Source organism: Nesoenas mayeri (genome assembly GCF_963082525.1).
Source record: "Nesoenas mayeri genome assembly, chromosome: 1".
NCBI lineage: Eukaryota > Metazoa > Chordata > Aves > Columbiformes > Columbidae > Nesoenas > Nesoenas mayeri.
Window position 1 is genome coordinate 187,383,043 of NC_137541.1, and position 26,691 is coordinate 187,409,733.

General features: G+C 39.6%; 1 protein-coding gene across 1 annotated transcript; it reads left to right on the forward strand.

Moving 5' to 3' along the window:
* Positions 1–42: 42 nt before the first annotated feature.
* ALG5 (ALG5 dolichyl-phosphate beta-glucosyltransferase) lies at positions 43–25,749 on the forward strand (the record flags this gene model as incomplete). Its single annotated transcript, XM_080350717.1, has 10 exons — positions 43–114; positions 1,018–1,189; positions 2,479–2,525; positions 3,205–3,273; positions 5,477–5,569; positions 7,115–7,228; positions 8,469–8,528; positions 13,124–13,275; positions 23,927–24,012; positions 25,379–25,749. 10 exons carry the CDS (start codon positions 43–45, stop codon positions 25,489–25,491), a joined length of 978 nt encoding a protein of 325 aa, XP_080206843.1. The 3' UTR covers positions 25,492–25,749.
* Between the last annotated feature and the right edge of the window lie 942 nt (positions 25,750–26,691).

Genomic DNA, 26,691 nt, shown 5'->3' on the forward strand with positions numbered 1-26,691 from the left:
CTGCCGCTGCGCGATCGGGCGCCTCCCCGCCGGCCGCGGGCTATGGCGCTGCCGCTGTCCCTGCCCGGCGCCGCGGTGGTGCTGGCGGGCCTGGCCGCCCTCCTCCTGGTCCTGGTGAGAGCCGCGCCGGGGTCCCCGCGGGCCCGGGGGGCTCCAGGGCGGGGGCGGTACGTGGGGCCGCCCCGTTCCCGCCCCGCTGTGTGGGGCAGGGGCGCTGGGCGGCCCTGGGCTTGCCGGGGGGTGCCCGGCCTGCAGCGGGCCCGGGGAAGGGGCGGGCTGGCCGGCAGCTGGCGGGGCGCTGGTTGTGTCCAGGTTTGTGCCGGGAACGTGTTTTCACAAGGCGTGGGGTGAAACACCTCGTGAATGAGATAAAACCGACGCGTTTCATCCTTGTAGTACCTCTTGTAACATTCCAGTAACGCACTTTCGCGGTAACCAGTGGGGAGCCCTGCGCCCTGCTGGGGGACTCAGTCACCCTGCAAGTTTGAGGCGTTCGGCACCTGGAGAGGGAAATTCTGCTGCCCATCAACAGTGCCACGTATGAGGTGTTCCCGAGTGAAAGTACTGGAAGACACACATTCTACAGATTGGTTTTAGCCATGCATTAAGATCATTAGAGCCTCAGTTTTGGAAGCATGTGTGGCTGGCAGGTCACAAGTAGTGTCATTGATTTCGGTGGCTCTGCAGGGACCAGAGTCGACGCCAGCTTGTGTGGTGGAGATGACCTGGGGAAGGGGCAGTGGGGCTTGGACCACATCTTAGAGACACCTGTGTGCTTTGCAGCTGGAAACAGCAACCAGCCAATGACGCTGACAGTGGTCAGAGCAGGTGAAATGGAGTATTCAAATGGCATGAGAAGGTTCTAGTCCTGTGTCATTTGGTCAGGGGATGAGATACTGTACCAGTGACCCACCTCATTACTGAAAAATACTTGATTGTGCCTTACAGCACATTCGACAGCTAGGTAAACCTTTATTAGAATGCTCAGCGAGTTTTCTCTTTTCTTTTTCATCACAGATTATGATGATTGCTCATGTAACTGCCGTAAAAATGCCAACCCTTCATCGACATGAAGAAGAGAAATTCTTCATAAATGCTGAAGGCATGAAGGAAGCCGTACCAAGTATACATGATCCTCCTACAAAGGAACTCTCTGTTGTTGTGCCTTCGTACAATGAGGAAGACCGGTGTAAGATTTTTCTTATTTTTGGAAAAAGAAGAAAATCTATCTGTTGTTACTCTAATAATGCAAAGGTCATTTTATGTGAGCCATAGATTCTGGCAGGCCAGAGTATGTGTCTGATTTTGGGCACAGTTGCCAGAAAACAGTCCAAGTACATTGAATTTCGAAATTAAGACACTGTGTAACTTGATTTCTGTTGCTAAAAATAGCACAAGGCATTTGTAAGAATCCTCTCTATTTTAATGAGGTCCAGCAGGATGGCCGCTCATTGTCCTGGTAAATGCTTTAAGTGAAGAAGTAGAAAAAAGGCTTTTAAAATTTATTTGAGAGCTTCCCGCTCTGTAAGGAACAACAGCAGCTTCAGACAAGCAGAAGAAGGATGATTGCATTTGTTTCTGTTTGACTTTTGACTTGACCATACATTTAAGTACCTGATACTAAAAACTGAAGGCTTTCAGATGCAATAGAAATAATCAAGCCGTAAAGCTGTGCTTGGGATTGATGTGGTAGCACGCTTCATTCCTTTTCTTGGTGAGTGAAAATACTGAGTTGTCTGGGATTCCATTAAGAGAGATTTTGATGAGTAAAGTGTTTCTGGACACAAGGTAGGTCTGGACCTTTCTCAAGTCCAGTGCATTCCCCACTCCTGTCTCTCATGTACCCATTTTCGGTAAGCAAGGCCTTAATATACTTCATGTGATTTTCATTTAGTTGTCTCTCTCTTTGGAGGTATAATAATCGCATGAGATGTGCTCTGGAATGAGCACACACTGTGAAGACAACCGTAAGATTGAATATTGGATGCCTTTCCAATCTGCAGATAAATCAGCTGTAAAAGTTGTGTCTGTTTGTTGGCTGAAGCATCATGGCCAGCAGCCTCAGTAGTAGAAGGCGCATTACTGACTGGTGTTAGAAATTCCTCTTGTTGCCTTCTCTGCCAGTGTGCTTAGGTAGAGATTGTCAGTACTGGCTTGTCGGGTCAGTCATGGAGAATGATTCTTTTTCCTTTAGTTATTGGGTAGAGAATTACATGTTTCAGAATGGAAAGCTGGTTCTCTAAAATAAATGTTTTTATCCTGTCTTACACATGTGATTTTTTTTCCTTGTCTTTTTTGCATTCAGAAAGGACAGGACGCAGAGTTGCAGGTGCTAAGCTCCTTTATTGAAGCTAGTGTTGTATGAACAACAGAATTTGCTCAGCTTTGCATTGTGCTTGTTTTCAGCTTGCTCATACATGTGCTTTTTGGTGCTTTGCCTGTTATAATCTACTAACCTGACCTCCACCTTTTCTCTAGTGCCTCTTATGATGGATGAAGCTTTGGATTATCTAGAAAAAAGACAGGTATTTTCATTTCACACTCAAAATGTGTCATCTTTGTGTTATGTATGTAATAAGTCAGTTATCCACTGTGTTATTTTGGTATGTATTAAAACAATGTCACTTAGGCACTTAGAAGTAATGCTTATGTTCTTTATCAGTTATTTTTAGACTGGATGCTGGAAGTTATTTTTAAATTAAGTAAAAATTTAATTTACTAGTGTATGATGAAAAATTTTTGTGTGATGTCTCTGCAAGACAGAGATTAAGGATTAACCATGCTTTTAACTTCCCAAACTAAATCCTAGTTTGTTCCACTAGTTTTTTAAGGATCTGTTCTTCAATAGGATTTGTTCTCTGGGTAAGAAACCCCTTGTGAAGGTTTGTGGGTTTCGTTTTATTTGGATTTTCTTAACAGTGATGTTGTTTTGAGCTTTCATCTTTTACAACTAGACTAATTTTTCAGTTCTACATGGTAGCTGAGGAAAACTATGACAAACCAAAGTAATGGAACAGTTACAAAAGATGGCGAAATTATTTAATTTTAATTGCCATCTTAACAAATTTACTTCATCGTATTGATGCCTCTTGGTAAACATGAAGGAGTTAAAAACTGCTGGGGAAAAGAGTGCTGATGTTTGGAAGACCTGGTACCTACTTAAAAAATTGAATGAAATACATTATTTCTGTTTTTATTTTCAAGAAACGAGATCCTTCCTTCACTTATGAAGTCATAGTGGTTGATGACGGTAGTAAAGATGAAACCACACAGGTAAGAAAAAGAGGTGTGTGGATTTTTGTACTGCATTTGTGAAATATAACAATGTTGTGCATTTACCTTTTGGTACTTGAAGTAGTTGACAGTTAAAATGCATGTTTCTAGATACTTTCTGTTGTTGTCATTGCCATTGATTTTCCACATAGTTCTGCATTCTTCTGCTTCAACTTTAGTGTCTGTCACTGTTAATAAAAAGGAAGACTGGCCAACTTGAGGGATTTTTACTGCAGCTTGGAAGATGTTTGAGTTAGCTACTAAAATGAGGGCTGCTTTTTCATTTACTTACCTTAAGCCTGTACATTAGATATTGCTTGCATATATTTTTGCCTGCTTTGCCTTCCTTCTAGAGTCACTTCTAACTGAGCACACTGTCGCCATGGGCCTCTGGACTTAAAAGGACTTGATAGAACCTTTAGAAAAAAATAGAGGAAAAAACTGATTCTGTTCCCCACAAAATGGCACAAAAATGCATATACCTGCAGTGTGAATGGGATTCTAGATCACTGTGAACTTTTGTTTAAAAACACAGCAGCAAGACAAATGAGAAATAGGTAGCAGTAGTGGATTTTTTTTTTTATTAGCTAATGGTGTTGGTATAAATGGTTTATAATATTAGGTTGGTGCAAAAGTAATTGCAGTTTTGGACCATGAATTTTAAATCATTATAACTAGACTCAAACACTACTTTATTAATCAAAATAGGAACTGTTACAATCAATACATTTTTGCCAACAATTAATAAGTTTGTTTATTCCTGTAACCTACAAATCCATGCTTTGGGATTCAACCAACTCTTAGAAAGCATTTTCTGCATCCTGCTGGTTGTGGAAGTGTTTTCCCTGCAAGAAGTTTTCGAGATGCTTAAAGAAGTGGTAGTGGGTTGACAAGAGGTCAAGTGAATATGGCAAATGAGGCAAAACTTCGTAGCCCAGTTCGTTCCACTTTGCAGGCGTTGGTTGTATGACGTGCAATCGGGTGTTGTTGCAGAGAAGAATTGGGCACTTTCTGTTGACCAATGCTGGCTGCAGGCATTGCAGTTTTCAGTGCATCTCATCGATTTGCTAAGCATACGTCACAGATGGAATGGTTTTGCTGGAATTCAGAAAGCTGTAGTGGATCAGAGTGGCAGCAGACCACCAGACAGTGACTGTGACCTTTTTGGGTGCAAGTTTGGCTTTGGGAAGTGCTTTGAAGGTTCTTTTCAGTCCAACCACTGAGCTGGTCATCATCAATTGTCGTATAAAATCCATGTTTCATCACATATCACAATCCAGTTGAGAAATGGTTCATTGTTGTTGTGTAGAATAAGAGGACACTTCAAAACAATGTTTTTTTTTATTTTTGATCAGCTCAAGAGGCACCCACTTATTGAGCTTTTTCACCTTTCCAATTTGCTTCAAATGCCAACCAACCATAGAATGGTCAACATTAAATTCTTCGGCAGCTTCTCTTGTAGTTGTAAGATGATCAGGTTCGATGATTGCTCTCAACTGGTCATTGTCTTCCACTTGCTGGCCCCTATGCTTCTCGTCTCCAAGGATCTTGTCCCCTTTGTGAAACTTCTTGAACCACCACTGCACTGTAGGTTCCTTAGAAGTTCCTGGGCCAAATGCATTGTTGATGTTGCGAGTTCTCTCTGCTGCTTTATGACTCATTTTGAACTCGAATAAGAAAATCACGCAAATTTGCTTTTTGTCTAACATGATTTCCATAGTCTAAAATAAATATAAAATAAACAGCAAGTAATAAATCTGCAGCAAAAAAAACAAAGTGAGAAAAGCACATTAAAATTATGTATAGCATAACCACATTTATTTAAGAATGTATTCCAATATCAAACAGCAAATTTCAACAATGCAAAAACTGCAATTTCTTTTGGACCAACCTAATAGTACGGTATAAATTATATTAGTATTGAGTTTTTTGGACTTGGGTGAATGGGGTTTAGAATTGCTTAGGGGAATATCCTGTTCTTTTTGAACACAACTAGCTTCTTCAATCTTCTTGTGCTGGCTGTGAACTGGTTTTTGTTTTCCCAAACAGACTCCAGCAAACACTGGCAATGTATTTGTGCCGACTGAAGTGGTTATAGCTCTGTGCTGTTAATTTTTTTTTTTTTTTAAAAAGGGTGAGCAAATGTAAATTTCTACCTTGGTTTCTGGTTTTGTTTTATGCTGGTTTTTTGTGTGTCTATCAGGTTGCTATGAAGTACTGCAAGAAATTTGGAAGCGACAAGGTGCGAGTGCTTTCTTTGGTAAAAAATCGAGGGAAAGGAGGAGCAGTCAGGATGGTAATTGATACTTTCATCTCCTTCTCTGTCTGAACTACCTGTGCCCAAATATGCAGAAGATGGAGCTGTGCTGATTGACATTTTGAATTTAATACATTAACAAAATGATCATCAGAAAACTGAGTACAGATCCTATAAATTAAGGCAAAAACTTTTTCAAAACAAGCATATTTTTAGATCTTGGAAACACTATTTTCTTGCCAGGAAGTTCAATAACAAATAATCTTTTTCTCTGAGAATTCAAAAGGAAAAAATTTTAGACTTGGATTTCATGTTCCTGTTAGTTTCACTTAGAAATAGGCTTGCATTTTTAAAGACCAACCAACCAGAAAAAAACCTTTACAGATTGAAGTAAAGCTTTTGTAGAGAAAACAGAGCTAAATTTGCAAACATTGCTTTCCAGGTCATAGTTGTAGTTTTAAAAATGGCTAATGACAAAACACTCTCATCCAGCAAAGTTTGTGTTTACTGACGCCTGCTCCTATCACCTACATTCGACAGTAGAACCAGCATAATTTATGCTTTCACATATTAACTTGCACATAGATATTATCATAAAATCATTATGTTCTAAAAATGGCTGTTGGGCATTTAAATGGAACATTTTTTTAAGATTAATCATACCTTTTATGTGAAAGAGTGCTATCGTTTACAGATTATTAGTGACTGTATCTTTATTTTAAGCTCTGTCTTTAATATGTCAATTTAATTTTTGTATGATCCACAAATAACTATAGTGAATGGAGAAAACATTAAATTAGAAAGTGTGGAGGGATATAGTTTTTAAGTTATTCCAAGATGAAGAGAACGATTCTCTGTGTGATGCAATTTTGCACTGCAGAGTGCAGAGTGGGTGTGTATACTATTACTGGACAGGTTTTTCCAAAATCACACATGCCTGGTTGTGACAGTATGTTTGGCAAACCCACTGCTAATTGTTTTCCTCTCTGGATATCTTAAAAAATCATCAAATATCTCTGACCAAGAATAAGGCAAAACAAGCTGTGACAACAGGTGCATCACAAACATTTTGCAGTGATATTGTGACTTAAGACTTATTTCTCAAAACTAATTTAAAATTATCTCATGGATTCTCTTGAAACAGTGTTAGGAAAAAATAGCACTGCATCCTCCTTTCCATAGCTCAAATGACAAAGCAGAGCCATCCAGTGCAGTGGCAGCTGCTCGTTGCAGCTTCTTTGTGCTCCCCTATATAGCTGACTGTAGCAACTTGTTGCCTCTCATGATTTTGGTTTGTAAAGCTTCTAGTTTGCAAGCTTCTGTGGAGAGGAATTGTTAACCTTTCATGTCCATGCACTGTCTGTCATTGCGGGATGCTAGTCAGTTTGCGAAGTCTCTAGATGTTATTATAATATAAATTGATTAATTGTTGCTAGTAGCAGAACATTAGGACTCACTCCTTGTGTTGAATCTGGGTTACCACTGTTCTAGCTACTACACTAGGTCTTGGCAGTGTCTTGCAGCTAACTTATGACAAAAAACAATTTTAGAGGTGTTGATCTTTGTTGATTCTATTGATTGCAGGGTGTCTTTATTTCCCGGGGGAAAAAAATTCTTATGGCTGATGCAGATGGAGCTACAAAATTCGCAGATATTGAAAAAGTAGAAGAAGGTCTAGAAAATCTTCAGCCATGGCCAGTGAGTATGAATTTTTGTGGTTTTAGTTTAATACATCTGCATACAGATTGATGTTTATAATTCTCTTCAACCTGAGTTCTCTGAGATCCAGTTGAAGATCTGTGTGTAAGCCTGAAGACTGAGGTGTGAAGTTGCAAGAATGGGCTGCTAAGAGGTAGTTTCCACAGAGTTCTTGCCTCCTTTGCATTCACTGTGCCCATTTCAATGCAGTACATAATGTTCTACTCACCATTCTTCCTTTGAAGTTTCTCTACTCTGTATAAATACCATGTGTTGCCTACTCAGTTAAAAACCAATTTTTTTCTTTGTTAACTGCTTTGTATTCTCTTTTTATCTGATGTCATCCTATGTACCTTTAAGGTTGCATCTTAATTTCACCCTATTTTATAGAGGTTCTCTTTTCTCAGAGCTGTTAGTTTAATGACAGTATTTGCAAGAACTTTTATTGTAAATACAGATTCAAAAACCTGTGGAACAAGACCTCCTCCTTGAATAGTCATTCTCGTTTGCGTGCTTGACTTGAAAGGACTGAGGTTTATTTTCTGCTCAAATGCAGATGTGTGAGGTGCTTGTAGCTGTTCTACCAGAGTACCAGAAGTGGGAGTGCAGGACTGCAAGCTCGTGAGCCGCCGAGCGGCGATGTTTCCCAGCAGTCTCTGCTACCAGGGCCACAGCAGCTGCTGGTTCTCCAGCATCAGTTCCACACTCTCAAATAGAGCAGATTTGAGAGATTTTGTGTGAGGAGTAGTAACATGAGGATAATTTTAAATCTTCTGTTTTGATTTGATTTGAGGTTATAATTTTGGCTGGTACTGTGGCATTTTATTTGTTTGAAGGTACATTAGTCAATCAAGTACTTTATTCTGTTATTGCTTCTACAATTTTGGGAAAACATACATTATATCATTAAGTGCCTAGGAATGCTGAATGCATATCTGGACTGTTTAACACCTCTACAGTATGCATACCTCAGAGGAACAATGTAAGCTAAACCAGACCTGAATAAATTGCAGTAATTTGTATGCACCATATACAAAATGTAATAAACTTTATATGATCTGTTAATTGTAGAAAAGACTGGTTTCTAACCTCAGAATGTATCAGTAGTGAGAATGCAACTATAGGAAGCAGAAAAATACACTGCTTTGAAGTTTTTGTTATACAGTTCTCAACAGAAGATTCCACTGATCCAGAAAATATTAGTCTAAGTAATAACTCTGTAATTTGTATTCTTCTGCAGAACCAGATGGCTATTTCCTGTGGTTCTAGAGCTCACCTGGAGAAGGACTCAATAGCGAAGGTTTGTTTCTCTTTTCTGCTGTGTACTAATATTCAAACACTTGAATTATTTGATTATGCCCTACAGATTTTACAGTTAAATAATCAATATTTGTAAAAGAAAGGAACCTAAAAAATAGGAAAAGCCTGTCGTAAGTGTATGCATATGCACAATTGTATGCAAAGGATGTGTTCTAGATATCAGGGACTTTGAACTGGTTTCAGTTAGTGTTCCGATTTATGGATTTGATTTTTCTAGTTGAGAACATCTTACAAGGAGAGCCTCTGATCCCTGACAGAATTTGTCACTAGTACCCAGTCCTGGAGTGGAAGGCAACTGTTGAGTTTATCTTCATTGATTCTCTCCCAGTGCAGGAGCTTGATCTGCAGACATTGAGACCTATTTAAAATGAGTTAGGGATAATTAGAGGCAAACTGTTTGAAGAGTATCTCAAGTCGTGGGAAAGTACTGTAATTTTTCTCTATTACTCATAGTACATTTTTTGAGATTTGAACACACAGGCAGTACTGTTCTGTGTGTGGCTCTTGTGAAATAAACAGTGATGCATAGGCGCACAGTCTTATCTTGCATCTGGTTTTCTGATGTCTTGGCAGACAGTATTTGACAAAGCACAGGCATGGAACTTGTATTGCACAGACGCATTGCTGGACTAATTTTTTCAGCATCATTGGATGTGCTCATCATGTTGAACATTCTCAAGAGTAAGCTTTGTTTATGCTGATGTTTGATATTTGAATTTATTCTAAAATGTATACACAACTACTAAAATAGTTTAAAAAGTTCAAAAGAACTTATACTGGTAATGTTCAGCCCCAGGTAGATCTTTAATTTTTTCTTCTGGTTTCTCAGGCAATATTGGAGTGGTTCATTGGAAAGAGTTGTTGTAAATACTGCTGTGTATATGTTAGCATCCTCAAAAAAAAAATAATCCAAAACTTTCATCATTATCAGAAATTAGGATAAATGTTCAACATGGTACTTGAGTGCTTGTAGCACAGAATATACTATTTGCAGTTATTTGTCAGCTGTGCAGCCAGTGTATTCTTGAAACGTTGCTGCTACATGGAGACCATGTAGCTGATAAATTGGAGCCCAGAAAAAATGTTTCATGGTGCGGTAAGGTACCAAAGGTAAAAATTTTCTTTAGTCCCTTCATATTTCTTTTCACCTTTGAAGGTCCTGCTACATGAGAGAGAGGAGTTGGAACAGGACTTTAATGTAGAAGTACAATTTTTAGGATGAGTGTGTCCATCCCTTTATTCCTGTCTCCCCCCATATTTCTAACTTTCTGATAAGGGATTCACCAACTGATTACATAGTACTGCTCAGCTTGAAATCTGTAGCCCATCTCATCACCCCACTGTCCCTAGACTGGAAAGGAAAGGCTGCATTTACCACACTGGGAAGAGACTGTTATGTAGTGCAATAGGTATAAAAAAAATGCAGAACAATTTTTGAGAAGTTGGGATTTCTCTCAGGGCTTAATGGCATCTAAAACAGTAGAATGAAGCTATGAGAAGCAGCTGTATGGGATTTATTATTAAGACCAGAATTTCACACTTAAATTCAGCCTCAAGACATCAAGAATTCTGTTCTGCCTCCAGAATTGTTAATGTACTTTAATGAATCCCTAGTATGACATGAATAAATAGTTCTGGAAGTGATGAACATAACCAAAGAACTCCTTTTTGCAAAGTAAGTGCATGGTTGCATTGGCCAACAATCATGCAGCCTCTCAGAGCTTCCCTTTTGGGACTAGTAGCCTTGTGTTCTTGGTCACATGGTGGTTCACCTTCACCAAAAGAGCTAAAGAATCCACACCAGATCCACCATTCATCTAGGGCTAGAGCACTTAGCTGAGAGGCACAAGCTATTGATTTGAATTTCCTTAAGCCAAAAGCTATTATATAACAAGATCACAGAATCACAGAATCGACTGGGTTGGAAAAGACCTCAGAGATCATCGAGTCCAACCCTTGGTCCAACTCTAGTCTGTTTGCTAGATCATGGCACTAAGTGCCATGTCCAACCTCACTTTAAAAACCTCCAGGGACGGCGAGTCCACCACCTCCCTGGGCAGGCCGTTCCAATGCCTGACCACTCTCTCTGGAAAGAATTTCTTTCTAATATCCAGCCTAAATTTCCCCTGGCAGAGTTTAAGCCCATGCCCCCTTGTCCTGTTGCTGACTGCCTGGGAGAAGAGACCAATCCCCACCTGGCTATAACTTCCCTTCAGGTAGTTATAGAGAGTGATGAGGTCACCTCTAAGCCTCCTCTTCTCCAGACTAAACAACCCCAGCTCCCTCAGCCTCTCCCCATAGGTCTTATGTTCAAGTCCCTTCACCAGTTGTGTTGCTCTTCTCTGGACCCGCTCCAGCACTTCAATGTCTTTCCTGAACTGAGGGGCCCAGAACTGAACACCATACTCCAGATGTGGCCTCACCAATGCAGAGTACAGGGGAAGGATCACTTCCCTTGTCCTGCTGACCACGCTATTTTTGATACAGGACAGGATACCATTGGCCTTCTTGGCCACCTGGGCACACTGATGGCTCATGTTGAGCTTCCTGTCAATTAGTACCCCCAGGTCCCTTTCTGCCTGACTGCTCTCCAGCCACTCTGCGCCCAGCCTGTAGTGCTGCAGGGGGTTGTTGTGGCCAAAGTGCAGCACCCGGCACTTGGCCTTATTGAACTTCATCCCATTGGAATCAGCCCATTTTTCCAGTCTATCCAGATCTCTCTGCAGAGCCCTCCTGCCTTCCAGCAGGTCGACACTCCCTCCCAACTTGGTGTCATCAGCAAATTTGCTGATGATCGTCTCAATCCCCTCATCTAAATCGTCAATAAAGATGTTAAACAGGACTGGACCCAACACTGACCCATGGGGGACACCACTAGTGACTGGCCGCCAGCTGGATGCAGCCCCATTCACCAGCACTCTGGGCCCGGCCCTCCAGGCACTTCTTAACCCAGCGTAGAGTGCACTTGTCCAAGCCACGGGCTACCAGCTTTTGCAGGAGTATATTATGGGAGACAGTGTCAAAGGCCTTGCTGAAGTCCAGATAGACCACATCCACAGCTTTCCCCTCATCCACCAGGTGAGTCACCTGATCGTAAAAGGAGATCAGGTTGGTCAGACAGGACCTGCCCCTCCTAAACCCATGCTGGCTGGATCTGATCCTTGTCCATCCTGAAGGTGCTGTGTGATTGCGTTCAGGATGATCTGCTCCATAACCCTGCCAAGCACCAAGGTCAGGCTGACAGGCCTGTAGTTGCCAGGGTCAGCTTTGCAGCCCTTTTTGTGGATTGGGGTAACATTTGCCAATTTCCAATCATATGGGACCTCCCCAGTGAGCCAGGACTATTGGAAGATGAGGGATAGCGGCTTGGCAAGTTCTTCTGCTAGCTCCCTCATCACCCTAGGATGGATCCCGTCTGGTCCCATAGACTTGTGAGGATCCAGATGGCTCAGTAAGTCACCAGCTATTTCCTTCTGGAATACAAGAGGCCTATTTGGCTTCCTATCTCTGTCAACCACCTCCAGAGGCCAGTTGTCCTGAGGGCCACCTGTCTTTCTGGTAAAAACTGAGGCAAAGTAGGTATTAAGTACCTCAGCTTTCTCCTCATCTTTGTTAACTATATTTCCTTCAAAGTCCAACAGAGAATGGAGGAACAAAAGTATAACCAAAGATTAGGCTGGGGGAACATTTACCAGAAGCATAAAATACATTTGTGAAAGCAAAAGAGCAAAAGAGTTGACTATGTAACATTGCTGGATAAATAAAATGAAATATTATATTGCACAGCAGCTGTTACTTCAGTCCTGTTTTCACTTGGTCCATCATATGCTACAAAAAAGTGCATTCTCTAATTGCATTCCCTTAAGCACCTTAACATGCTATGTGCAGGCTCTGGAGATGACTCAGCCTTGAATGAAAGAAGTGGGTGGCAAACAACAAGAGATGCTCCTATTTGTTTGTCTTCTAATAACATAAAACTTTTTAAAAAAGTGTCATAGTAGCATCCAGAACCCTGCTGGCTTGTTCTCAATTGTTTTTTCCTTGTAACTTTTGAATTTATTTGACCTGTTTAACCAACTTCTAGGAAAATTAGAGGACCAGACAGAAGGAAAAAATAGCTTGTAAGTGTACAGTGGAATAGAGCATGTAACATGGCATCCCCCTCCTCCTTCACTCCGCTTTTCCTGGGAGAATTCCCAGACAACCATGCAGAAGATACTATGGCTGTCCCACTCATGAATTGAAATCCACTTGCAGGTTCCTGCTCCACTTTTAAGGCATTATCCAGAAAGAAAAGCTGCTCTGAATTAGGAAAAGCAGAAAAAATAACTTTGACTTCTCATATCCTAGGCTGGTGTCCTAACCATGCGCATGATTGGCAAGTCTTTTCAGCTGTAATTTTGTTTCACTGTAACAATTAAAAAGTTCTGGTTTCATTCCAGTGCAAAACAAAAACAGTTGACAAACTTTGAAAGTTATCACGAAACAGGATTGTTGTCCTGTAAGCCAGCTCTGTTCAAACACTTTACTCATAACTTAAATGAAACCATCTAACTTCTTGCCTTTTATCCACAGCGCTCTTACTTCCGAACTCTTCTTATGTACGGGTTCCACTTCCTTGTGTGGTTTCTCTGTGTCAAAGAGATCAGGGACACACAGTGTGGATTTAAACTTTTAACCAGAGAAGCTGCCTTGCGGACTTTCTCAACTCTTCATATAGAACGCTGGTAAATTCTTTCTTTTTTGTTGTTGTTGTTGATTTTTTTCCTAATTGAACACGGTTTTGAAAAAGTAATTTCAGTATTGCAGCTACTGTGAAACATGTGATGTCTGTGTATGAATCCTAGCTGCTCAGTGTAACCAACTACATTACAACCTGCATGGCACTTTAGGTTTCTTGTTATGCGAAAATATCCTGGTGATTGCTAGGAATTCCATTCTATTATTAAGATATACTTTAGGAAATAGTTGGGTATTTAATTTTCTTTTAATGATGATAGGTAGAAGGGGAACAGATGGGCCTACTAGGCTGGGATTTTAAAATAACACCCAACATAAATTGTAGGAAGGATTTTAAGACTACGTTGCTGAGATTCTAGGTGGCAACTATTAACTCCCGGCAAATCCATTTTACTTTGTCAGGTGGTATAGAAATGTGTAATACTAAGTAGGACATTTTGGTTTTGCTTTGTCGGAGCAACTGGTAATTGATTAGGAGAGGGGAGTAAACAAAACGAAAATCCCAATAACTCTTCTCTCTTCACCTCTAAAAGCATTTCCGAAGTAAATTTTTTCATTGTGTTTTAATCCACTTGCTGTTTCTGAGAGTCCTGTCTCCTTTTACAGATGTGAGCCATGCAAGCAGAATAAGAAATAGAGAGCAGCTCTTATTACTATAAGGAAAGCTGAAGAGTTATTAATCCTATTCAAAACTTTTATCAGTCTGTTTTTATGCATCATAACCTCCATAATTCAGTGCTGTTTAACCAGAACACTTTACCTAAACTCCATATTTGATGTTTGTAATTGCTGAAGGCTCCAAGTGCAAGGAAATGCCTACTCTTTGCTTATTTTCTTGCTAGAGAATTTCATGAGAGGACTACTGATAGATCTTATTAATTTAAGACAGCAGAAAATGATGCATAGTCTTTAAATTACTTCAGAGCTCTCTTTTGTTATCATTTAGCTAAAACAGTTCCCTTGAGAGAGTGATACAGTTGTGACTACTGTTATGGGACCAAAACTCTTTTCACACAAATACCATAATTTCTATCAATTTCTTAACCACAACTGTTGCTAAAAAGGATGGCTTGACTACGTGTAATCAAATCTTTTGAAACTATTGTCTTCATCCAAGAAAATCTAATGGGCTACTGCTAACATGGAACAGAATTCATGAACAACATTCCCATACAAAACTGTGTGCAATCCTACAGTCCTAGTCAATCCCAATACACCTACTTTTAGGTTGAGCTTTGGTAGTGGTAGTTGAGCTATATTGTTCCTCCAGAGTGGGGTTGCAAAGGTAGTGTTTGGGTGCACAAATCCAGTGTGGAATGCAGAGTCTCTGTTGAATTGAATCTGGAATTGTGGGTGGTCAGCATTCAGAAAATCACTTTCCTAGCTGAGTTTTTTGCTTATTGCCCTGAAGAAAAATGTAGCTGAGCCGGACATATGATTTGTGCTGCTACCTCCAAAACCAAACTTGATCTATAAAGTTCTGTGAATGTCATGTTTCCTAAGTACATGGTTAAACCTGGATGTGAGGCCCAGAAGTGCACAGCTCAGAATCTCCCTGTTTAACTTCACTTTACAAATTAACTGCTTCAAGAAGAAATATGGAAAGAAGTGAATGAGGATAATCAGTTTAACCTGTAAAAATGCAGTCTTCAATAATATACTATTTTAAATTGAAATTTTTTAATATAATTGCGCTTATTGGTCAAACATATTATGTAAAGTGTTCTGGTTTTTGTTAAAAAAAAATCTAAACAAGCTTTCTTCTGCCACTCAGATTCTCTGGCAACAAAGGAATGAAAGAGTAAAAATAATTGTGCTGTACCCCATTATCCAGGAACGGAGGCAACAAAAAAGGGATATTGCTAACTTATTTTTTAGTAGTTATATTGCTGGTGTGGAGCACACCAGATCTTCATGTCTTGGTGTGTTAATTCATTGTGCCTATATGTGCTGCTATAAAATAAGCCTTCTCTTCTTGCTCATTTATTTACAGTAATCCATAAACTAATCCTGTGAGTGTTTTCTGATTTATCTGAAATGTACTGGTTAGTGACGAAGAGTGTTTGTTTCTTTGTCAAGAAAAGAATAACTCAAATTCTTCAAATAAACAGCTTTCAGATACTCCCAAGTCACAAATTTGCCTAAAAAAAGCAATAGGGTTTCTTTTATTTGGTTTAATTTTCTGCCAAAGCAGACAATATGTTGTCTGTTTTTATCCTCTTCAGTCCTTCAGCAGTGTCTGTGCTTCCCTGCCCTCATTTTCATACTTATTGGCTAATTTAAACCGAATCTGACAAAACAGTAGAGATTTCAAGATAAAAGCTTTGGCAAGTTTTGTGGAAACTGAAACCCCCAGAGAGGAGAGAATCTCAGATTATTGCCACTGCTGAAGAAAAAAACTACAGTAAGACTCAAAAGTTACTTAGCACCTTCACAGGTAGCCATTCAGCATGTGTAACTGGAAGGTGACATGTCAGTGCACAAAACAGAGTACTGTCCCTTTCCCAGTTGGTATTTATAAGATCTGGAAATAAACTGGGAGATGGGGAGGTATGAGCATGTGGGGAAAGTGGCTATAGTGAAGAAATGATAGTCATAAGTGAAATTTCTATGTTGTTCATACAGTTGGGATAATTGCACTTGAAAATTATATGGGGACATCAAACATGGATCTCACAGAACCATACATTGGACTCTTTTGTATTCATTAATGTAAGAATCTGACATGGCCTAGTAATGGAAACTACTTATTTTAAGCAAAACTGGCCCGTAATATCTTTGCATTGCATAGCATGTCTGTAAAAAGGAAAATAAAAACTGATTAGACATTGTGCCGTGAAGGTTCTGTACATATCATGAGTACAAAGGTGTAAGAGGAAGAAACAGCAGTCAGAGTTATATTTCTGCTCACCCAGAACAACGAGTCACTAACTGCGTCACAGAAGAACTCACTCATACTGATACCATCAGCAGGGGGTTGCAGAGAAACCACCATCTTGATACTGGGCACTAGGCTCTATTACCTCCTCTACATCACTGCATTGGGGCTATTTGACATATGAAGAAATTTATTTGATTTCTTTTGAATATTAAAATCCCATTAGCGAAGTGCAGTTCTACTACATATTAAAAGAAGAATTCAGTTCAATATGGTCAGTGCTCAGATATTCTGGTGACAATGGAGGTGAGTGCTGGGGAATATCCAAAAAACCAAGCAGCATTTAATAGGATAAAAGCTGTCTGAGAGCCAGCACGCTTGGCATGGGGTCTGTTGAGGCCTCCCCCACTGCTGAACTGGAGCTTGTTGTGAGCAGCTGAAGATAATGAACATGATTGGGTTTCTGCAGAAACTTAATCTGTCCTGTCTGTTCAAGTTTTGTCAGGCTCAGATATTTTGAGGTATTACAGTGTTAAATGAGTTCTTACAGGAGAACATAATAAATATTTAGACAAAACATTAATACATAACACATTTACTCATGTTAATATAAAATTGCTATAAAATTGGCTATCTAATAATTCCTACGCTGAACTGTCAAGCTTACTGCTCAGCTGGAATGTAAATATGCACACACAAGGAACAGGATTTTCTTCATCACATCTAGAGTGCATCTACTTGTCATCTAGCTTCCCTTCTTAGACAACGGAAGAAACAATTTTAGGATGTAATTCATTTCATCCTAATATAGGCCTCTAAAATACGCCAGGTAAAGTGCAGCTGACAAATACCTGTTTCTTGCCCTCGACTGTAAATGGACTCTAGGCAATTTGTACAGAAGGTGTTATCTCGGCTGTATATGGCTGAAGTTCAGCCGGGTAGATTCGACTTGCAGTGTAGTAATTTGTAGGGAAAAACGTGTCAGGTTGGTGGTGCCTCAGCTGCATTGAAAGGATAAACGACTCAGTAAATCCTGAAAGTAGTAAGTTCGAAGAAGAACTACTGAAGCAATTTTGTATCAAATGCAGTTCAGTTTCTGTGCTATGCCAGCAGTGCCAGTTGTTTCTGGAGAGAAAAAGCCTGGAGAATTCTTCCCTTTGGATAAAGGAATCGAGTAAAGTCTTTGCAAGAGAGCACCAGTGCTGAATTAGCACGGGACAATAGGACACTGCCCTGAAGTGCTGGAAATGGTCAATACTGCTCCAAAAGGCAGAGCAGTGATACAGGTTTTATTTCTGTTTCTCTCAGCAGGCTGGTAACATGCCTCACTCAAAGAGCGAGTGTTAGGGACACTGTCTTTCTCAGAAGCTGAGCATCTTACACTCTGGTAAGATGTTGATGTAAACAACATGGCTATTCTGCTGCTAGGTCAGGCAGGCTGACAGATTTCTATTTCCATACTTTAAGAGCTATCAGAGACACCAAAAAAGTGTTTTCAGGGTTTTGCCCGCACCACATATAAAATGGAGCCTTGTGTTTCCATGTTCGCCTTTCATAGGAAAAGCAGGGGGCAAATTTAAAGATCTTCCTTTAAATGATCTTATGTGCATCTTTGACAGTTTCATTATTAGTTTAATCACAAGGAAATAACCTGTATCAGCTGCATTAAGAATGAAAAACTAATTGCTTAGAATTCACTTTTTTCTGCTTACTTCATGCTCTTTCTATTCCAGTTGGCATTGAATTGAGTATCATCTCTTTAATGTTAAAAATACTAGAAAACTGAGACCGCAGTTTTCTTCTTGCTGTGCTGAATTTGATTTATAGATGCTTATATTTAGAAAATCTTAAAATCAAACTGAGAAATACTGTTTTATCAGTATGGTGATAAGGATCATTAACACTTTTTAAAGAGAAACCAAGATATTTCCTGTAATACTTTATTCATCTAACTCCGAAGTTTAGAAAGCATCAGTAGGTATTGCAAACTGGTTATATATTTGATAATAAGAAATCGTGCCCACATCCTAAACTGTCTTTTTTTGAGAGTGTTCTCATTGACTTTTTTGTTTAAGTGCCCTTTCAAGAACCAGCTGTCAACATATGAATATAAACCAAACATTCTTGAAATTTACTTTCTAAATAGCAAAGTTTTGACATTAGTTTGAAATGAGAGCAACCTTTTGAACACAGAACATATGCTTTGCATTTTAGGTTCTGAATCTGATTACACCACTAATTATTTTTCAGAAATGGATGGAGCACATTTTTTAAATTAAAACTTAAAAGAAAATTAAAGGGGATATTTTTAAAACATAATAGAGACAGTTGGAATTACCCGCTTTCAGACTTGAAAAGAAGCTCTAGTTCTGCATCTACAGTCTTGACCTGAGAGATGTAACTGTTTTATGTTAAATTTTAATGCACAGGAGGAAAATTGGAAAATGAAGTGGTCTCAACTGGCAGAATTTTCCTATCCTAAATTTGGCCATTGATTTCTTGTGACTACCCAAAAAATCACTGATTTTCTTCCAGCCAGAAAATGTCTTTCCTTACCAAGGATAACTAGATGTGGCAGCAGTTACTGTCCTACCTGGAATATTGGTTAAAAAAACCAGGGAAATTCAAAATATAGTTCTAGTCCAGGCTTGATTGACGTACTTTTGTGAAGTGGCAATTTAAAATTAGATTAAGCAACTTGGCAGATCAGTGATTAGATCAAATTGATGCTATTACTTTTGTCTATAAAAATTACCTTGTGCACTGAACAAGGCATGCTGTTTCACATTTAAAACTCAAAAGCTCAATATAAAAAATTAATGTTTGTTTCTCCAGTTTGTCACTAATCTCTAAATATGAGTCTCTACATAAAAATTACAGAAAAATAAGTATTCCTGTTGCTACAGGGATTTTTTTCCACTTCTTTGGCATTGTAGACCAACACGAGCATTGGAATTGTTTTTTCCTGGTTTTGCACATGACAAGAATTGTTTATGAATGTCTAATGAACACAAAAGTATTTTGCTGTTATAGCTATGTTTGGTTTGTCTTTAAAAAAAATCCTGTTCCTGGCAGACATATGTGGACTTTCAAAAGCCCCGGTACAGCGAGAGCAGGACTGGCGGTCTAATCCTCTTGACATCTTGTTTCATTCTTAGACTTCTTTGGCCATAGAAAGTTTTCTCTGTCCATTAAGAGTTTACTTGGTATTTACACACAACAAATCTTGGGTGTAGAGAAGCCCTAAATTCCAGTTAAAACAATATAACTGTTAAAGCCACACAGATGATTAAGGGAGTGGCGCATCTCCCTTATGAGGAAAGGCTGAGGGAGCTGGGTCTCTTGAGCTTGGAGGAGACTGAAGGGTGACCTCACTAATGTTTATAAATATGTAAAGGGTGAGTGTCACAAGGATGGAGCCAGGCTCTTCTCGGTGACAACCAATGATAGGACAAGGGGAAATGCGTACAAACTGGAACACAGGAGGTTCCACTTAAATTTGAGAAGAAACTTCTTCTCAGTAAGGGTGCCAGAGCCCTGGAACAGGCTGCCCAGGGAGGTTGTGGAGTCTCCTTCTCTGGAGGCATTCAAAACCCGCCTGGACACATTCCTGTGTAACCTCACCTAGGTGTTCCTGCTCCAGCAGGGGGATTGGACTAGATGATCTTTTGAGGTCACTTCCAATCCCTAACATTCTGTGAACTGAAGGCCTAATTTTGATATTTGAAACACTTAATATTGGAGCAGTAAGATGAGAGTCCTACTGCAGTATTAAAATGCAGAATAATTTTGCAGGATAGATATTTTATAAACTGAAGCATTTTAAGAGGTCAGTTTAAAAGGGTTGAATTCAGTTGAACACCTATGAACTTGGTGTTCAACTGAATTTTAGTCAGCATCGTCTTAAACTGTAACTTAAACAAAAGTCACGTGGAAAAGTTTTTCTGTTCCTGTATTTTACACTTCATGTTTATGTTAATTAACACTTAATGGAGCCAGTATTAAACATAGATGGGGAAGTTGTTTGGGTGTCTTAAGTTTGGTCACTTACATTGGAGCCTGAATTCAGTCAGGCTGGAGCCAAACCTCGGTGTTCCGAGCTGTGTCCCTCCTCCCCAGAGGCTCCTACTTCCACTCGCCACAGCGGGATCCGGTGAAGCAGACGGTGTGAATAACTCTCTGCTATTTCTAAGGGCAATTCTGTCACACGGTAACTAGACACAAATGGTTTCATATCAGAACACATGTTGCACTCATCAACTCATCCACTGGTGTTGCTTTGATCTCCTCTAGGGTCAGCTCCAGCTCACATACCCACACTTAAATCCGGACTATAGAACCTTCTGTGTGGTTCTTCTGTTGTACCATCTGCATCTGGTGATCTGCAGTATGGGTGAAATACTATCAGTGTGTTGAGTACACTGCGATCTACATGGACCTGTTAGACCAGGTCCAGAGTAGGGCCATGAAAATGATCAGAGGGTTGGAACCCCTCTCCAAACACCTCTTCTATGGGGAAAAGCTGAGAGAGTTGGGGTTGTTCAGCCTGGAGAAGAGAAGGCTCTGGGGAGATCTTATTGTGACCTTTTGGTACTTCAAAGGTCCTATAAGAAAGATGGGGACAGACTTTTTAGCAGGGTCTGTTACAATAGGACAAGGAGAAAGTTTTAAACTACAACAGGGAAGATTCAGGCTAGACATGAGAAAGATACTTTTTATAATGAGGGTGGTAGGACACTGGCCCAAGTTGGCCAGATCGGTGGTAGATGCCACATCCCTGGAGACATCCCAGGCCAGGCTGGACAGGGCTCTGAGCAACCTGATCTGGGTGAAGATGTCCCTGCTTATTGCAGTGGGGGTTGGACTAGATGACCTTTGAAGGTCCCTTCCAACCCAAACTATACTATGATTCTATATTCCCCCATTAACTATTTTAGTATGCATATGAGGTGTACTGAAAGGTGGTGGGGAACAGGGGAAGAAAAAAGATATCCCAGCGGTTCCTACAGAAGTCATTCTCATTTCAGCTTTGAATAGGACATTTTTAATTTCATGGTATGTCCACTTTTGCACAAATGGCAACCATATGTAACAATATTAGTGTTCAACCTGATTAAGTAAGTCCTGTGCTTTTAATCTTTTACTTTGAGCACTGTAGTTCACCTATTTAGTGCTTTTGTACTGTGATGTATATGCTGACATTCCAGTAATTGCTTGTCCACTAGAAATTGGTGCAAGTAACTATTAGCTCACTAAGCTACTACTTTATGTAGTAATATTTTTAGAGCAGCTCATATGGTATAATTCATCAGACAATTATTCTGCGTCTCTTAAGATTTTTAGTCAGTTAAGTAGTAACTATTACAAAATTAGGTTTAGTCTTAATATACATGACTCATAAACATTCAAAGGTGAATACATGGGAGTTTTGGCTTACAAATATAAAATGTCAGCAAAAAATAAATAATACAACTTCAGTAGAAGAGACCATGGCATAATTAATAAAATAATATTCAACCCGCATTTCAAGATGTTGCCAGTTAGTGCTGGGCCAGGAGCTAAACAGCAAAACAGCTGCTCACTCACCTTCCCTTCTCTGGAGGGAAAGAAGGGAAAGAGGAGGATAGATTCCTGGGTTGAAAAAGAAACAGATTTAATAAAATAATAATAAAAATGACATAAAACCAATACTTAGGCATTAGAACACATGCTCCCAGCAATGAACGCCAGAAAACGGACACTGCGAGCACAGCGAGTTCAGTGGAGATGTGGAGAGCAACAGCTGGGCACAAGGAAGGTTCTGGAACTAGCCCCTGGGAGCAGCAATGAGAGCAGGACCCCCCCAAGGATAGCAGCCATGGAGGAAAGAGGGCTGTTCCCAGCAACTTCCCGCTTAAATGTGGAATGTGCCATTCGTCGTATCGAATACGTGGGTTGGCCAACTTGAGTCATCTGTCCTGGATCCTCTCCTCTTCACATTACACGTCTGCTTACTTGCAGAAGATGGGAAATTGAGGGATGACCTTGGCTTACCAATCAATAAATATCAATGTCAGTGAGCTCTTACATTCTATCATGCCAAGTCCCAAACATTGGAGAGTTACTGGAAGAAAACGTTAACTCCATCCTAGAGTGTTATCTTCTTACTCTTTTACTACATTCAAAACAAAGGCCCATGCCAAATATCAACAAGAAAATTAAGTTACCTCCTGGAAAATTATGTTGGTTAAATCAAACCAGCACAAAGGAAGAGAGTGAAATGGCAAGGCTGCTTGGAGCAGAATCAGTTCACTGAGGTAAAAAAACTACATCCTGTAACTTTTTTATGACGATTAAAAGACCTATGTCCTAATCAAAGTCAGATTTACAAAGCTGTTCTAAATTCTCTATACAAAATAACTGTAGTCTCCGTAGATAACCTCTGTTTATACTTCCTTTGCATGTTTTACTGCTATCCAGAGGGATATCAGTCGCTGTCCTGTAACACACACATATGTACAGCGTGAGCTCAGGTTGATGCATGTTTGGTAATGATTTCACCAGCATGCCAGCGTGTTGTGGTCCGTACTTCAGTGGGAACCTACATGTATGTGTCAGATCAAAGTGAGCATTTCAAAGTGGACTTCTGTTGTTTAATCATTAGTAGTTTTGCAGTAATGCCCTGTGCTGCTTTAAAGGAGAGAATGGCTTGAAGCAGAAGGAATTAACAGCTGAACTTGGCTAGCCACCTGCTCACGTATGTCTTTTTGCCTCCTCTTGATCACCTGTCTGTCCCTTCCTACCCTTTCTGTACTGTTAAAAGGGATTACCAATTACTTGAATTCAAGTAACCCTTGAAGCATGAACAAATAATGTTATTTTTATTGCATACATCTCTCTCCAGTGGCAAAAGTTTTGGTGTTTTGTTTGGTTTTGTTTTCATTTCAAAAGAAAACTGTCTTGGACTTAGCAATGAGATTTTAAGGAGATTCTAAACTTATGAAGTTACTGAGAGAAAAGAATTGAATTGTACTTGACTGCCTCACAGACGCATATTCAAGACCTATGTAAGCTGGTTTGGAGCATCTCTTCCATTGACTTCAAACTGGAAACCTTACCAACAGCTTGGCCAAAACGTTTCCATTCCCTTAACGTTGAAGGTTTAGTTCCCTGGGGAAAAAAAAAAAAAGAAAAAAAAAGAAAAAAAAATCCTCTGTGTTTGAATATACACTGAGTCTAGTAGAAATCAAATATGGATAATGTTGACCATTTTTCCATACAGACTATTATTTTTTTAAGGTTTAGGGGTGGGGGATGGCTTAAATTCCAATTAATAGAACTCATTTAAGAAACAAGAACACCCCTGTTGGCATTTGGAGACGGCAAAGATAGGGAAAAAAAGACCTAGCGAACAATATATCTAAGAAATTTAACCAAAATCACCAGAACCTTCATAATTATGATTTGCACTCGCCCTTGTCAATAGTAGGTACTGGTAGTTTCATATGCTGATTTCTACATGAGCATTACAATCTTGGTCTTTTCCAACCAAATGCTTCTATGATTCTGTGATTGTTATCTGTGTATTGGCTGTGTTCTGAGTTGCTTAGTCAGGGACATTAATTTCCTTTTCATGCGCATCTGACCTGTAGAGCATTAGAATCGACTTCATAACTGAACACAAACCTCCTTAAATCAGGCAAGGAATTTAATTAACAGTGCCACCATCTTTATTCTGGAAATAAGTGTGACTGTGTTTGCTATTTCTTTTTCTACTTCAGGGCGTTTGATGTGGAACTTCTATATATAGCTCAGTGCTTTAGGATACCTATAGCAGAAGTTGCTGTCAACTGGACTGAAATTGAAGGTATGGAAATTGTTTATATTCTTGTAATATTCCTTATGTGTCAATGCAGAATAAAGTATCCAAGGATCTTTCCGTATTTTACCCAGTTTTGATAACACACAGCCTTCTTTCCGTACAAATTTTGAATTTCATGTCCTCTCCAGCCTTCTGCTGACATGGTACAGGAAGAGTAGGTGAAGGGGTAGCAAGGGAGAGAAACTCTGCACTCCAACTGCACACAGAAGTAGGTAGTTACACTGCTAGGACAGAGCACTACTTTGGCATGTCCTGTAATGTGTTAATAAAAACACTGTACAAAAAGTCTGGCCATCATTGTTTATCGATTCAACTCTGCTGTGTCTTGCCTTCCAAAATTCTTAGCCCGCCTATTAAGGCCTCCTCTAGGGCACCCTCTCTTCTTAAGATGTTCTTTCAGACCTGTGGGGAGGTCTCTGTTACTGGGTTACTGGAAGGTATAGCTCCATACATATTTCTTCATGGCAGAGCCAGCCAAGAGGTTCTGCTTCTGCTCACTTCCTCTGTCCCAGCGAATACAGTTCCTTATTTTTTCCTTTTTTTTTTTTGGTGGGGGAGTTGGTTTGGGGTTTTTTTTTGTTTGTTGGATTTTTTTTATCTGAATCTCTTCTCAGCACAACCCCTTGACAACAGAAAATATAATGAACTGCAATGATGACAAAGGGTGCAAGCAAGTAGAGAACATCTTAAAACAACTTTACTAGAAAAGACATGTTTTCTTTCAATGCAGTTCCACATGCATTTTGCAGCTAATACAAATGATAGCAAAGATGGAAGAGGGCTTGGTTTCATAGTGTGGGTTCCCTGCCTTGCCTAAAGACTGGCACATTCATATTATTGCTGTAAGACAGATGGTGGTGGTCCTCTTCTTCAAAGTCACTACGAAATCATTTGCTTACTTATTGGTGTTTAGGTCCCTATTTACTTGAACAAAACCTTGTCGCAGAGAAGGCTATGCACTTTAACTTTCCTTTAACTTTTAGTCAGCCCTGAATTGGTCAGGCAGTTGGCCTAGATGATTATTGTAGGTCCCTTCCAACTGAAATTATTCTATTCTATTCGGTTCGGTTCGGTTCGGTCCTTTCTGTCCTGTCCTGTTCCGTTCCATTCCATCTTCTGACATACATGGAATTACTGTGCTGCTTACAAATTAGAATCTCCCACTTACGGTATAATGTAATTACTGTAAAGCAATAACTTTCGCAGTAGAAATGTTTATTAGTGCTCAGGTCTAGGTTGTGGGGCTGAATGTGCTGAGAATGCAGAGGTTCGTGACTACTTAAATGTGTGTCTTGCCCATGCTCATTTTTTCTAACAACGTCCTTCTGATTTTCTTCTCCATTAATCACAGGTTCTAAGTTAGTTCCCTTTTGGAGCTGGCTGCAGATGGGCAGGGATCTTCTTTTTATACGACTGCGATATATGACTGGTGCCTGGCAGCTTGAAACAAGAAAATGTAATTAGGTTATTTACATTTTCCAAATATATCATTATACTTAATGGAACATGAGAACAGTTTCAATCAAGTGAAGTGGTGATGAAAGCTGAGGTAATTCGTCATTGCTTTTGTTGTATGTTTCATTTTTGCAGCATGTATATGTTTTATAAGATTGTCAGCAGGGAATTTGTATGAAGTTTTGAAAAGCCAACACATTTCCAAAACGATTTTCTTATCTAGTAATCAGTTTTTATTTTTAAAAGTAACGTTAACATGTCTTATAAATTCACTCAAATAAATATATCTGCTTTTGTCTCATCATAAATTTGGAATTTTCTTATAAATATTAAAAAGAGGCACTCTGTTCTACATTGTGCAATATTGTGTTGTGAGTGACCACAACCATTTGTTCCTTTAGTATCTGGAAACAGATGGACACATTGCAACTTGGTATGATCAATCATGGTTCATGCTGATGTATGTTTGGATTCAATGTTATGGGAAACATTAATGGGTTTTACTGAGTTGTAACAGTAATATTCATAAGGCTGTTCTAAGAACTTGCAGTAGTCTCTTGACATTCCAAATGTTTTTGTCTGAGGCTGAAATATTTTGTCTGAGGTGAAACTGCATATCAACTTCAGACTATAGAAGGTCCAAGAAAAAGCACATTTTGTTTTAAAATCTTGTCTTTTATAAATATCTTTGGTTCGTATGTACTAAATAATAGTGCATGCTCAAGGCTAGGAGTCCTTGGCATCTCCAAATTTGTAGTGAAAGAGTATGGAAAGCTAATTCAGAGCATACAAAAATGAGACCAAATGTACATTGGGGGCCTGTGCGTTAGCAATGCCAGTTTGAAGTTGTCAGCCCTCAAACAAGATCAGAGAGGGAGGGAAGGGTCTGGTGTCTTTCTTAGTGACGTCTTTCTCTGTTAGAGTGCACAGGTTTCAGTGGTGCTTTCAAAACAGTTGTGGATTGCCAACAAACTAAGCCAATCTTTCTTTTGGAAACCTGTACAAATATGAACAGATGTAAAGAATGAACGGTGTATGGTTGTACTTTCACATATGATTTCACTGGTGATTTTTCTTACTCTTTCTGCAATATTGAGTTTTGTTCTTTCTAGGGTTACCTCAGTTTTCTATACATTGAAGTGTTGGAATAAATTCTCAAAAAGCATCATCTTCGGTTTGATTTCTCAGGCTTTTTTCTCCTACCTAGTC